At 43.1% G+C, this 15,537-nt stretch overlaps 1 protein-coding gene across 3 annotated transcripts in view; it reads right to left on the bottom strand.

Annotated features, from left to right (window-relative positions):
- Positions 1 to 15,537, bottom strand: part of BNC2 (basonuclin zinc finger protein 2) — an 880,369-nt gene that overhangs the window by 307,388 nt on the left and 557,444 nt on the right. The window contains exon 1 of one of the 3 annotated variants that reach the window (XM_077249974.1): positions 8,649 to 9,111. The exons of 1 other annotated variant lie outside the window; for it this stretch is intronic. In XM_077249974.1, the coding sequence (XP_077106089.1) occupies positions 8,649 to 8,651 (3 nt within the window). In that variant the 5' untranslated portion in view covers positions 8,652 to 9,111. Of the gene's footprint in view, positions 1 to 8,648; positions 9,112 to 15,537 lie in introns of those variants that run through there. One more of the 3 variants, XM_077249983.1, reaches the window with a different exon arrangement.

Raw genomic sequence — 15,537 nt, 5'->3', positions numbered from 1 at the left:
ACAGATCATCATCACACTGCTAAGATGTGCCCTAACTTAGTCTCTCACACTGTACAATTGCTCTACTGCTTATTCTGTGCCGTGCAGTCTAATCCATCCTTAGGAACACTACGCTCAGAGACTTCAGTGGCGTTTATTCTTCGGAACATTTCCTTTAAAAGTCATTTTTCTTGAATCTTCTCAATAGCTTCCAGTCCTTCTCTGTTGAAAGCACAGCCCCCACCCTGTCTTCTCGTCTGCTCACCCCTGCATACTCAGACATACACTCCAAGGTTTGATGTCACACACTGTCACATTCCAGCAGCCCAACTAAGACTCAGTGGTCCTAGAGAAAGGATCTCCTGCAGAATATAGCTTCTTTGTCAGGGACTAGGCTAAATCCCAGCCTTATACCCTATATACACCTGGATGTATCACTTTCTCTACAGAGCTTGCCTGCTACTCATGCCTGCTCATAATTGCCGCATTCAGATGATTGAGCTTCCCTACGGAAGGAAGAAAAGTCATAGGATACAGATGTATAAGTGAATTTGGCAATTAACCGTTTGGTGCAACCTGGTAACTTATTGAGTTTTGGTAAGGGGAAACTAAAACAAATAACTAAAGGAAGGTCTACATCCGCTCTGGGGATAAGTGCAATGTGTAGCGTTTTACCTATCGAGTAATACACCAAGTCCATGTGAAGCCTATACCACCTACCCACCCCATAAAGCAGCCTTTGGTCTATTCATTAATCAAGAAAGGCCGGATGCCAGGGGAAACAAAGTAGGCAATTACCCGCCCGGCCCCCGCAAATTAACTAAGCCATTTTTTTTAATACTTGTATGCAGCAGATGAAAAGGGTGATCAGCAGCTGGTGCTGATTTGGGGTTCACTGGGTTTAAAGGTCAAAGTGTCTCCAATTTTCTACTAACCTTAATGTTACTGTAAACAACTCGCCCTTGTTGTAGGACAGATTATTAAAGTCCCTGGATGTGAATGTACAATTAGCTGTCATTTTTCTACACAATATAATATAGCATGCAAATATACACTGTCATCAAATGTATCTTGTACAACAAGCAAGTGTTATTGACAGCCCGTTCTGCAGCGTGTCAGTGTGTGTGCGCGGAGCAGGCTGACAATCAAAGTGCTGGGGAATGAGTACAGGGCACTCACTGTATACTAAGAGGTGACTGTAAAACAGCCCCGCACCACCTCGATGACTGGAAGCGAGCGGCTGAAGGGAGAATAAAACATTGTTTTCTCCCTGCAGCCTCAAATTCAGTAAACAGGTAAAACAAGGTTTAAACGCAATTTATCTGCAGATTACCCCTATACCTGAAAGCAAAGAGTGTTTCTCTAGGTGACAGATTCCATTCAAGAGCTATTTCACGTTAGTTTTTTAGTGAAAGAGAAAAATAAGCTTCATCAGTGATTTCGGTGACAGTTTTACAAGAGTTTGGTCCGACCTTCAGCAGTTTTTCTCGTACGTGAAAAAGAAAAGTTTCTCCATCTTCTATCTAACAGTACATCCAAACCAAATGGCATTCAGATGGCATCCGAGCGCTGTCCAATTTTCAACGAACACATAGACTGGCATTGTCAATTTTGACCTTACACTCAGATCAATATCGGACATGTCTCCACAATTTTGCGCGGAATGCTCGAGCCATAAAAAAAATCACAAACATGTGAACAGTCCCATTCACTATTAAAGATACGACTGCTTTTTGTGGAAAACACATGGAGCAGTAGTACGCAAAAAAACCTGACATGTGAATGAGGCCCAAGAGAGGAAAATTACAAGGATTCTTTTTTCAACCATTGCTTTCAATTTTTGAACATTTCATTTTTCCTGAACAACCCGTTAAACCCAGATAACTAAGAAAATTCTGGAAAGAGAATAAATAGATTAGAAGACAATTCCAAGTATTTTTTTTCTTCTGTGATAATGGACTTTCAGCTTGCCCACAGCAGGTAGGCAGCAGCAGTCAGCAGGACAGAAGATGTGCCCCACAAGAGCCATCCGGCATGTGCCCTTCTACCCCTCCACCACTCCTTAGCACCACTCCACCACTCCTTAGCACCCCTTCTTAGCACCCCTCCACCACTCCTTAGCACCCCTCCACCACTCCTTAGCACCCCTTCTTAGCACTCCTCCACCACTCCTTAGCACCCCTCCACCACTCCTTAGCACCCCTCCACCACTCCTTAGCACCCCTTCTTAGCACTCCTCCACCACTCCTTAGCACCCCTCCACCACTCCTTAGCACCCCTCCACCACTCCTTAGCACCACTCCTTAGCACCCCTCCACCACTCCTTAGCACCCCTTCTTAGCACTCCTCCACCACTCCTTAGCACCCCTCCACCACTCCTTAGCACCCCTCCACCACTCCTTAGCACCCCTTCTTAGCACTCCTCCACCACTCCTTAGCACCCCTCCACCACTCCTTAGCACCCCTCCACCACTCCTTAGCACCACTCCTTAGCACCCCTCCACCACTCCTTAGCACCCCTTCTTAGCACCCCTCCACCACTCCTTAGCACCCCTCCACCACCCCTTAGCACCCCTCCACCACTCCTTAGCACCACTCCTTAGCACCCCTCCACCACTCCTTAGCACCCCTTCTTAGCACCCCTCCACCACTCCTTAGCACCCCTCCACCACTCCTTAGCACCCCTCCACCACTCCTTAGCACACCTCCACCACTCCTTAGCACCACTCCTTAGCACCCCTCCACCACTCCTTAGCACCACTCCTTAGCACCCCTCCACCACTCCTTAGCATCACTTCACCACTCCTTAGCACCACTCCTTAGCACCCCTCCACCACTCCTTAGCACCACTCCTTAGCACCCCTCCACCACACTCCTTAGCACCCCTCCACCACTCCTTAGCAACCCTCCACCACTTCTTAGCACCACTCCTTAGCACCCCTCCACCACTCCTTAGTACCCTTCCACCACTCCTTAGTACCCCCCCACCACTCCTTAGCACCCTTCCACCACTCCTTAGCACCCCTCCACCACTCCTTAGCACCACTACGTAGTGCCCCTTTACCACTCCGTAGCACCCCTCCACCACTCCTTAGCACCCCTCCACCATTTCTTAGCACCACTTCTTAGCACCCCTCCACCACTCCTTAGCACCTCTGCACCACTCCTTAACACCCCTGCACCACTCCTTAGTACCCCTCCACCACTCCTTAGCACCACTCACATATGAACGTATTATTTCATCCTATTTCTGCTTATGGGTATTTTTTCTTAGTGTTCATGACCCCTCTCAGCTTTTCAGCCTGCTAGCTGCATATAGCCTTACAATGGTACAGATGCCCAGTCCACACAGCTGTCCTCTTTGTAGCTTCAGCACAATGTGTCACTCTGAAGCAGAATTCTGTTCTGCTGCTGACGTCTGGGATTTGTGCGCACAATCTATTGATAATAAAAGCTTTATCACTGGGATAATATTGGTGTGATAAAAGTAAAAAGAAAGGGAATCTTCAAAACTGCAAAATATGAAGAAATTGTGTCTTTAAAGTGTCCCCTTAAGAGACTCTAAGGTTCAGAGCACAGCTATAAATCTCCGAGGAATCAAAGCAGTGTGAGAAAAAGCTATTTACTTCTTGTTTTGTGTAAATTCAGCAGAAACAAGAGACGGTACTGTCTTATTATTGAACCTAGCAGCATCCTTAAAGCTGCCGCATCATTTGACAAGGTAAAGGCACATTTTAATTATTTCTAGGATTCCACGGTGTCATCTCTTACAAGCCCCCACAATACAATCGGCATTCTGCAGAACACCTGCCTACTAGATCTGGACTTACTGATGACAAAATGGGACGCAGAAGATCATGGCAGATCAGAGTAAGGCATGTGACCATATTTTTGGTCCAAGTGCGGTCCGACAAAACATAGGAATGCACTTGGACCAATGTAATGCTATGTGGCAGTGCATATGTCTGATTTTATCCTCAGATCGAGGCGGCCCGAGGAAAAAAAATCACAGCATGATGAGCTTGCTCTACTATTCAACCATGCAAGTCAATGAGTCCATGGAAAACATCGGACTGCGCTCAGATGTCATCTGAGTGCAGTACAGTTTCAACAGTCTAACTGAATGGAGAAGATGGAGATTTCTTTTTCTCCATCTTCTCCTCATCTGAGAAAAACAGATCAAACTCTGATCAGAATGTGATTAGCCTATTCGACTCGATTCCCTCGGATGAGAGAATATACGCTGGTTGCCATTGGAAAATCATTGATGACTGATCAATGCCTGATTGTTTGGATTTCAATCCCAAAGAGTCAATCATCAGGACAAAAAGGCCACAGCTCCTGTTTATCCAGGCACAGCGTCTTGGCCAAATATACGGCACTCCAGCTCTATTACAGGTCAGAGCCCAACTGATGGCCTATGCAAAGGATGAGCCATTCCCATTCCACAGGCCAACCTAGATGTGAATATGAGGACCTGTACTTATCTCGGGGTGAGTGTGCCATCTTGTTCCGACCAGAATAAAGACATGGCACACAAATGTGTCTTTCTCCATTTCTATGAGAGCGTAAATACAGCTGATCTCACGCTGGATTTTAAGTCTTATAGTGCTGCAGGGCTTTATCGCTACATGCCGAAATATGAGGACTGTAGAAAATATCTCAAAAATGAACTTTTCACATATTAGTTACTATTACAAACCGCGGAGCAGCCAGTATAATGCATGGGTTAATTGCTCTACCACTGGAGATGCCTGTTATACAAGAGATCATGGGATGTTAAATTATATTGGCTCAGGAATATCACTACTTTGCCCAATCCACCAGTTAAAAAGATAAGACCTGGTTTGTCCTTTGAAAACCAGTGATGATGCTAATGAATGTCTCCGCCAGAACTAGCCATAAATCACCATTCTGCAGCTCCAGCTGATAGCTCATTCAGTTTACAGCTTCCATAAACCCTGTCAATATAACTGTGGGGAAAAGCAAACCGTCATAAACAGGGCACTAATCAGACTGTTATATTCATCCGACAAAACCATCTTCTTTTTATAGTTATAAATAAATTAGTCATCATTTCACTGACAGCGTTGTACTTCGTTCTATGAAGAGCGTCCGCAGAGAGAAAGACACTGAGAACCTGACCATTGGCTTCATCTATCATAAACAAGCACCAAATCTTATATATTAAGGATTTCATACATTGCAAGAAACAAATATATACTCAATTAAGAGATGTGTTACTTACAAGCATGCAGCATGCCAATTTTTTCAATATCTTTGCTTCGTTTTCCAACATTTAAATGAATGGGGAAAAAATGCATAAAAATGGTGGCAAAATGCACGGAGCTTACTGCCAAATCTGTTCACCAGGACTAAGAACAGCATTCAAAACGCGTTGGTTTTGTATTGTGGATATTCATTTCAACTTTTTGCAAAGTATGTATATTTTTTCACTTTTTTAATGGATGAAATAAAATTTGATTTTTTTTTATATACTGGAAGCTGAATCCGTTACCCTTTTTGGACATATAAATATGTGCCCTCATACCCTTATACCTGATGTGTACTTTGAACATGTATGTCGGGATGGCTGTATAATCCCCTGTGAAAGTTTTCCTTCCTGACATTAAGGTATACAGATAGAACTGGATCCATAAAATGCTAAATTTTATTCCTCGCAAGATAACTTTTAAAAAAGATTACACAGCCATTCTGGTAAATATTTTCATAGTAAGTACACTGGCTTCATCAGGTCTAAGAGATCTTTTAAAAACTTACGTAGTTGGTACTATGAAATCTGGTGACAGACTCACTGTAAGGAAGAAGAGCATTACAATGCCAAGCATGGATATTCAGGTGTTACATAGATACATACATTAGGGGATTGTTATTTATGCAGTTTTCTTACGGAAACCGAGCCACTGACTTCTGTATTTTGATTTATCTGAATATCTTCTGTTGAAAGATATTTCCTAATGTCAATTAACTCTGTTTGCTAGTATTCTGAATTATCATTAAAATTCTTCAAACATAAGCTGTATATAATTATTATTACATGTTCATTTTTAGGTTTGTGGTCATTGTTTAAGTTGTTATGTTTTTTAGTCTGTGGTTGTGGAAAATAAAAATGAATAGGTGTCTTCCATCTAATAAAAAATGAAACTGTTGCCTATATTACTCTCTACTTGTTAGCTATACTGTACATTGTAGCATTGTTGTCCTGTAAGTAACCACGTTCATTAGAGGGAGTATTGTCAATAACTTGTTAGGACAATGTGAGTACAAGGCACAGTAACCGCAAACTGCACTTCTGTAACATGAGTGTCCCCAGATGGAGAGCACAAAGGACAGAGAGAGGAAGGAAGGAAGGAAGGAAAGAAGGAAGGAAAGAAGAAAAGAAGAAAGAAAGAGAGAAAGAAAGAGAGAAAGAAACTTAAAAGAAAGATAACGAGGGAGGAAGAAGGAGAGAATAGAACAAAGGAAGGAAATAAGGGATGGAAAAGAAACACAGGGAAAAAGAAAGAAAGAAAGAAAGAAAGAAAGAAAGAAAGAAAGAAAGAAAGAAAGAAAGAAAGAAAGAAAGAAAGAAAATGAAAGAAAGAAAGAAAACGAGTGAGAAAGAAGGAAAGAATAGAAGGAAGAAAATAAGAGAAGAAAACAAATAAAAAGTAAAGAAAAGGTAAAGTAAAGAAAAGGTAAAGTAAGAAGGAAAATCAATATGGAAAAGGAAGGAGAAAGAAAGAAAGAAAGAAAGAAAGAAAGAAAGAAAGAAAGAAAGAAAGAAAGAAAGAGGAAGGAAGGAAGGAAAGAAGGAAGGAAGGAAGGAAGGAAGGAAGGAAGGAAGGAAGGAAGGAAGGAAAGAAGTAAAATCAATATGTAAAAGGAGGACGACAGAAAGAAGGAAAGAAAGAGAAAAAAATAAAGTAAGAAAAGAGAAATGAAGGAAGGAAAATAAAAAGGAAATTCAATAAGTAAAAGCAGGAAGAAAGAAAGAGGTAATCTAAAAAGAAAGATAACGAGAGAGAAAGGGAAGAATAGAAGGAAGGAAGGAAATAAGGGATGGAAAAGAAACAAAGAGAAAAAAAAGAAAAGGGAGAAAGAAAGAAAGAAAGAAAGAAAGAAAGAAAGAAAGAAAGAAAGAGGTAGAGAAAAAAGAAAGAAAGAAAGAAAGACAGTAAGAAAGCCCTGAGAAGATATTGTTTTCTTGACCAATTGCTGTGTGTAATGTTGAGCAGTAAGATGTACTCGATCTCATGGCTGCTGAGATTCCGTCCCATCCTTGCCTTTCTGTAAGGCATACAACAAGTAGTCCCATACAAGACGCTGTGCCCTCCATTCTCCCAACATGTCAGCTGTCCCTACATATCTGTAACCGTCGGTAAGACTAATGTCCGTACTGTACATAAAATGTGGGAATCCCAGACTGCATTTCCTAACGCATTCTCCTATATACTCTTACACAACAAACTCTGCTCCCGCGTCCAGCTGTATTCCTCTGGTACTAGGCTGGCAGGGCTGCGGACATGGCACAGATCCTCGCCATTGCCCTGGGAATCCGTCAGCAGCCCTCAGTGCCTCTATTGATGAGCTGGGAGGGTGCGGGGAAGAGGTATGTGCGCACATTAAGTATTTGGTGCAGAAATTCTGAATCATTTCTGCATTTCTTGGCAGGAAAAACACTGTGTGAAATAGTCGCGTTCTTACTGCGTTTGTGACGCGTTTTTTACATGCGCTTTTGGGGCACATTTTTCCCTACCCGTTAGTATGGGTGAAATCTGCAGCACAAACGCTGAAAGATTTTACATGATTTCCAGCTGCACCAAACCTGTAAGTCACAAAGAAGCATGGTGTGTATGACTTCACTTTGCTGGCATCAGAAAGCCTTCAGGTTTTGTGTCTAATCTACGCAGAAAAAACCGCGACACATCTGCAGCGTGTGCACAGGCCCCAAGAGTTCCCAATGCTTCCCTGTGTTACTATTGGGCGGCTCTTCTAATCTTCACTCCATATTGAGGAATTGCTATTTAAGCCTTTCCATTACACATCACAATTAGGATGGGAGGAATACCATTTTCAATTTTAGATGTCTTCATAGAACCAAAAAAGTGAATTTGATCTTAAAACCCTAGAACAAAGACAATATAGTCACTTTTACAGCACAGATCATATATATATTTTTCACAGTCACTTGGCAAAACTCTGCCCATCTGTGACCGTAAAACTTACTAACTGTACATGATTTTACCTAGAGACCTGCAGAAAAGGGTTAAATTGAGGTCCCGCTCCGGTCCCAGGGACTTAATGCGCATCAGATTTACAGGGTTTTAATTCAGCTACACAACATCTGCTTTTGGAAAATTTAACACCTTTTGTGCCAAGGCTCTGCCCGGGGTACCACACCATTTTCATTAGCGCGCACTCGTAAAAAAATAAAAATAAGAAAAAACAATTCTTCAAAGCTGTCAGAAGAACATCTGGAAAGGGTGAGGTTAACCCTTCGCGCCACAACAAGATCAGCGATGCCAACGAAGTAGAAAGATGGTTAAGGAAATTGTAAAGCGAGCAGTCAGTGCCTTCCCCCTTCATGCCACAGCCCTCCCCCTCCCATAAAATTAATAGAATATGCAAGAAGGTATGAAGGGAGTATTAGTGGTAACATACAGTACCATGAGCTGCTCTGGCCTCTCAGTCAGTATGGAACAGTTAACAGATCTCACTTCTGGCCTTCGTGCACAGTGCAAAAAAAAAAATAAAATAAAATAATAAATATATTAAAGAGGAGGGAGAGGAACGTCCAAAAAAAAATCTCTGGCAGTTTAAACAAGGAGGAAAACTCGTCTTTCTCCGCTCTGGTGCGTTCCTTTCCCTGTATCTCCCAACCTCTTTTGCGTGTGTCCTGTCATATTTTCTTCAGCTGTTAATTGTCTGGGCGAGAGAACAGTCAAAGTTTAAGGGAACGAAAAAAAAAACGTAAAAGAAAAAAATGCTTGTAAGTGACTGTCACAGCGGATCAGACTCACGTTGGATGGTCATTTTTTCCAAGGGAAGTGTTCCTCTCATAGTTCCTGAGTGTCTCAGTCATGTCTCCCTCCCTCCTGGCAGCCCTAAACCCTCCCTTCCCTCAATGTGCTCACCCCTCCTCCATCATAGAGCCCCTGATACACACTCCTCACCTCCCTCCTCCCTTATGGCCATCATCTACTAGTGGCAAGAAAAGCTTCATGTGACTTGGACTCCTAGCACATGAGCATATCCCCAGCTTAACCTGATAGGAATGTTTGCTTCATACATCATCTCCCCAGCTTTACATAGTGTCCCTGCCATGCTGAGCTGGAGCGTATGGAAAACATGGCTTTACGGGAACACAATCTGCTCCAACAGGGTAAAACGTTTCTCCAGAAACATTCCTGCTCTCTGGCTCAACCTCTGACCTGCCCTAGCATTGTGACAGGCTTGTGACTGCCTGTGTCACTTCATGGCTTGCTCAGGGCCGCACAAGTCCTCAGGGCAGGCACGGAAGAAACAGAAGAATGGGTCATTTTCTACTCAGCTGATGGGGAATCTTAACCCGCATGAGACCTTCCTTACAGATGCTTTAGTAGCTGAACAAACACCGGCCTGGCACACAACACCTCTTTTGTTAGCTCCAATCGCTCGCTTTTCTGGAGTAAAAGTTATTTGCTTTGGGTGAATAATCATACCAAAGGGTTAATGGTAAAGGGTTTAGGGCTGTTCCTTATGTACGACCTCTGTTAAGTAGCAGTTTAGTAAATGATTAAAGAGAAATAAAAGAAATAAAGCACATGTAGATATGTTATTGAGCTGCTTTTCCTCATATCAGTAGCTAAGAAAACTGGGTGACGTACAATTTGTTCTTAGAATCCAGAACATGTTGGATGAAGCAGCAATTTATCCATTTATTTATTTTACTCATATAGCACCATCATATTCCGCAGCGCTTTACAGTTTACAAACATTATCATCGCTGTCCCCTGATGGGGCTCACAATCTAAATCCCCTATCAGTATGTCTTTGGAATGTGGGAGGAAACTGGAGTACCCGGAGGAAACCCACGCAAACACGGGGAGAACATACAAACTCCTTGCAGATGTTGTCCTTGGTGGGATTTGAGTTCAGGACTCTGCAAGGCTGCAGTGTTTTCCTCATTCCCCCCTTTTATTTGTATTTAATTTACTTGCGCCAATATTTCCACAGTGCTTTTCGACATTAGCATCACTGTCCCCATTGGGGCACACAGTCTAAATTCCCCACGTATGTCTGTGGAGTGTGGGAGGAAACCCAAATAACAAGGAGAGAACATACAAACTCCTTTCATGTATAACTGTATAAAGGCAAAAGGAAAAATAGGGTAATAATGTTTGTGGAAATATAATGGTGGCCATATTGTTCATTAGCTTGTATGCAAAGAAAAAGAACTGAACAGAAAAGAATAATAGTTACAATTATTTTGAATAATGCCCGGACATCTAATAATGATGATGACTTATCTGGGTACTGCACATCATCTCCTATTTAAATGAATAGTAATTGCTGATCATCGACCGAGCCTAGTGTTGGACCTCCTCTGATCCTTCGGATAGGTCATCAAGTTTACAGCCCTTTTAATGACTTAAATGAGGTTTTATGTGTAATCATGAGGTAACGCCATGTTTATACTGGACTTCCATACCAATATGTAATGCTATCACACTGCACAACTCATAGAGTCATAGAGTACAGCGCATGCTCCCAAATGCAGATACAGAATTGTTGCAAATCAACTAGACAATCGGAAACAAGAATTTTCATTCAAACTTCCTAATAATCACATAGTCTGGCACCAGAAGAATCCAGGCAAAGACAAATTAACTTCATTTTAATATAGTAATACGGAATGATTTCAGGTGAACAGGGTCGCCCACGTTTCAGACTGTCACATTTGGTACAATTATTAAACATGAAGCGATGAATAAGAGCCACTAAGCTCGAAACGCGTCTGCTTACGGATCCCTGGGGAAAATTGGTGACACTTATGCTGTATGATATGATGCTGGATTTTAAAGCATTGCTTTAATAAGGTCGGGATCACATTAGCGTTGGAGTCTGCAGCGTGGTGCTGCAGACTTCTTTCTTTAAGCTCCGCCTACTTCCGCATGCGTCCCGTGTACCTATCTTTTTACATTGTGTAAAACTCAAGAAAATGCAACATGTTGCGTTCGGCGGGCACGTCAATACGTCCCACGCGGATGCATCCGCATACAACGCATGTCCCTGCATACACAATGTTAAAGATAGGTACGCAGGACGCATGCAGAAGTAGGCGGAGCTTAAAGAAAGAAGTCTGCAGCACCACGCTGCAGACTCCAACGCTAATGTGAACTTAGCCTAAATAATGGATTTTAAAGGAATAAAGAGCTGGATTGACTCCTTTTTCAATTGTTACACATGACCTAGTGACCCAAATGCATTTAGTCATCAAAAGTGAGAGTTCTGCATCAAATTCAGATCACTAACTTAAAGAAGTCTCCCAACTAGAGTTGAAAAGAACAAATCTGCATCTGTATCTATAAAGTCATGGTGATTCATTAGGGACCCTTCGCCATCCAAAAAACTAGGATGCCTAAATGTAGCTAAGCTACGTATGAGATGTATTAGCAAATAGAAGAGTTCCAGATCTTACCTCACACTCCTGATTTTCTGTCTGTCCATTTAAGGCCAGTACAACCAACCTCCTGATGATCTGAAATAGTTGCTACCATAGCCTACAAAAGAGCTTAGTGAAAGATTATATTTAGGGAAGGGCAGACCCGTGTAAGTTTGGGTTGGGTACCAGAACTTAAACCAGAACCCCAACCCCATTGAAAACAATGGTGACCAGAACTTATGAGCTGGTAAATATTCTCTCTCTCTCTTGACTTCACCCAGAACTCCGAACATTGCCATGGACTTCCGGGAGAAGTCTGTGTTCGGCGTTTAGTACGAACCCCAAACTTTTCAGTTTGGTCCGCTCATCTCTAATCATATTCATTCCTGTTATTGGAATGCCAGCCTTTATTAGTAGGAGCAAAGCAATAATACAGCAGGGCATTCCCCAATATTGCTTGAGAAGACCAACAGCTGTACACACAAACATATTCACATATCGTTCATTGCTTCCATTGAAGATATGCTGGGAATATTGCCCTACATTTACCTCTGATGGAAGACTTAGACATACAGATGTAGCAGCAACATTTATCATGACTCACAACATATTATCTTGACAACTTGTCACCCATGGCGTAACTTGATGCTCATGGCTCTAAATTCAAAATCTCCAACAGGGACCTTCAACTATCATGGGTCTTTAATAATATTGGTCTTGTATTATCTTTTGGCCCCTCAAGCTTCCAGGCATGGTTCAACCAGAATGCATGTGTAACAGAATCCAGGGAGGTAGTCGTGGCTGAGGGTGGTAGTACTTGCACACCCTGGCTCTCCGTCACATAAATACATTATCCCTTCTGTTGTGTGGGGGATGGCTCACTTACATGCATATACGAGTTCTCTCCAATCTGCTGGGGTTTTTTTTTTATCCAATATTGTGCAAAGATAGGCAGAGTCCAAATTAATTTTTAAACGAACAACTTTACTTATTACTTGTCTAAGCTCATCCAGGTCAATCACAGGTACAACATAGGATCCTTCATACATCATAGCCTTTCCTTTCCCTGTGCCATCTCGTACACCCCCAGGAATATCGCAGGGTCGTAACATCGTCTCCGGTACCACAGTGTTCTGTCTGGCCAGCCTAAAAACCTTCAGGAGTTCCCTGTCCATTTCACCCTGGACATTAAGACGTCTTCCCAAGTAGTTTACTGCAACCATGTTGAAGCTGCCCTGTATTCCTTTGTCTCCCAAATGACTGTTTTTCCTAGGCCCTGGATGAGCTGGGCTACTTTACTTAAACTTTGCATGGCACAACTGCCCGGTCCAGGCTCCCAGGCCCTACTAACTAAATGCAGGAAGCTCTCTCTAACTTATCCCAGTTGGCCCCTCCAAATGAACTAGTTCCTATCTTAACCTATTGTGCCCCCCTCTAGTCGGCTAATCTAAGTACTATGCTTTCCCTATATCTGTACAGTACAGGAACAATGTACATTAGCAGCATTATGATACAAGGCACTATACGACATAACAATATATATATATATATATATATATATATATATATATATATATATATATATATCAGACTATACCAAACATATGAGATGTCCCCTGTAACCCCTTACACATGATCCCACTGTAGTTAGGTCCCTGCTTGCCATATTAGATAATCTCACTTAAAGGGGATGTCCATGTTATCCCTATTTTAACAAATCCGTTGGAGACATAACTTTATTGCACACATTAATATATAAGTATTACAGTGGCTCTTCCTTCCTTACAGGCAGCCAGTTCTGTTGGCTGCTGTTGATGGAGCATGTGACCAGACCTGTCCATCAGCCTTTGGTAAATGTATGTCAGCCATAGAGCTCAAGTATGTGTTGGCTGAAAGATCTTCTAGTTGTCAATAAAAATGTCTGATCTCTTCATTAACATGCTCAGCAGAACAAGCCTGTTAATTCTCTCAATGAGGGTAGGCTGAGCAGCTGACATACACCTCCAGCACAATTATCTTGAGAAAAACATTAAAAAACTGGACAGGAAAGTCCAACCTAGGGATCTGTAAGTCTGAATACACATTTGATAGGGATTTGCTAAACAATATCTAGTCTATGAGCCTTACAAAAAGTACCGTAACTAACAAATAGTTACTAAACTTTTATTTTTTAGTAATTTTGTCCAGAATGGAAACTTTGCAAATCACAATTAAATAATCTGTTGTTCCTGCAAAAAATTTACATAGAAGTGACTTTCAAAACCCTGATTTTTCCCAGCCTATTTGCAGGTCTTCAGCTGCATTGATATCAGAATATACTCATTTCTAGGTGCTGGCAGTGATAGGGTACCCTTCCAAGTGTTCGGCATATCAGAACAATCTCCTACAGCAGACTTGAGACACCCTCACTACTCCCTGTATATTTTACAGTAATGGAAGCACTGGATTTGCTACCAACAAGCACCATGTTCTTAGTTTGTCCCCTTTCCTCTAGTGAGACATCTTCTGAGGACAAATCCAATGCTTCCATTAAAGTATACATGGGGGATTGGGGGTCTGTTTATTGGCACACATTGTATTCATTATTTACCTTACTGGAGGGTAAGGAAATTAGAAGCCATTTACATTTTTTTTTACAAGAATGAACACATATACTTTAATAAAGGAATTTGCAAATTTCATAACTTTCCATGTTGGCCAAAGTTCTTAAAAAAAAAAAGTTTAGTTACTCTTTATGATAAGATGTCCTTGCTTGTGCAGCGCCCCAGAGTCCTGGTCGTTGCAGTAGCATGGTTCAGCCACTAAGGGGGGGCATGCTGCGTTCGATGGCACGGAAGGAGTTCTCTGAGCAGGTATCACAGTCACCAATACATTTCACAGCTGGGCCTCTGGGGGGAGCTAAGGGTGCTATTCATTAGGCCACTCCCCACCATAGTGGGTAAACTGGGGGTCAGGCAGGAAGTTAGAGAGAACGCTGACGGGATTGAACGGAGCAACACCTGGTGGCAGAGGGTGTTGTGAAGGGAGAGACTGTAGGGTCTCTGCCAGGGGTGGGATCCTGGCAGAGGCTTGGCATGGAAAGAACGTAAAGGGACCGTGCCTGCTCAGCATAGCGGCGGTGCCCAAGGAAGGACTAAGAAGCGAGATAGATTGTGCTGAGTGAGAAACGAAATCAAGCGAAAGGAGATACCAGTGAGGGTTGTGCTGAAAGAGGCAGCACCTTACTGAGGCGCACTACCGGTGGCCGGAACGCCGAGGAGGTAAAGAGTTTCAAGCCATACCTCAGACCTACGGCAGGGCAGTTAGCTTGAGGCGGACTGTCTCACGCATCACCCAGGAAGGCAAAGGGGGGTACCAACAGGAGAGGGGCGCAGATAGAGTCCCGGAAGATCTCCGAGCCTCCCCGTCATACGGGTGCGTTCCTACCATAGTATCTGGAGGGACGAGGAAGATCATTGCGAATTAAGTTGTTGTGAGGGAACACGAGAAACAGACACAACAGTTGTGGGGTACTTTCCGTAAGCACAGCAGGGAAGGACTGCAACACATAGCGCTAGAAGGAAGGCACCGATTTCCACCTGCAAGGAGAGCTCTGGAAGTGCCATTGGACCGGCCGGACTTGCGCAGCCTGGTGAGCCGTATTCCGGACTGAGGACCCAGAGAGCTTCAGTAAAGAGGTAAAGAGACTGCAACCTGGTGTCCTCGTTATTTACCGCGACCTGCACCCCACAACTGCACCGCTACAACATCGCTTATTGCACCGGACGTCCCCCACTGACAGACAGGGCCACGGACCGGGTCTAGCTACCGTGACAACCCCAGGACTGAGACCTAGAGGCCCGGCTCCGGGTACCCCTCGGCCCTGCGGCGGTGTGGGGGCGCTCCAACTTGGCGTCACGAACAGGATCTAC

Source organism: Ranitomeya variabilis, chromosome 1 (genome assembly GCF_051348905.1).
Source record: "Ranitomeya variabilis isolate aRanVar5 chromosome 1, aRanVar5.hap1, whole genome shotgun sequence".
NCBI lineage: Eukaryota > Metazoa > Chordata > Amphibia > Anura > Dendrobatidae > Ranitomeya > Ranitomeya variabilis.
Note: the sequence above shows the minus strand (reverse complement) of the source record. Positions and strands in the feature narration are given on the sequence as shown.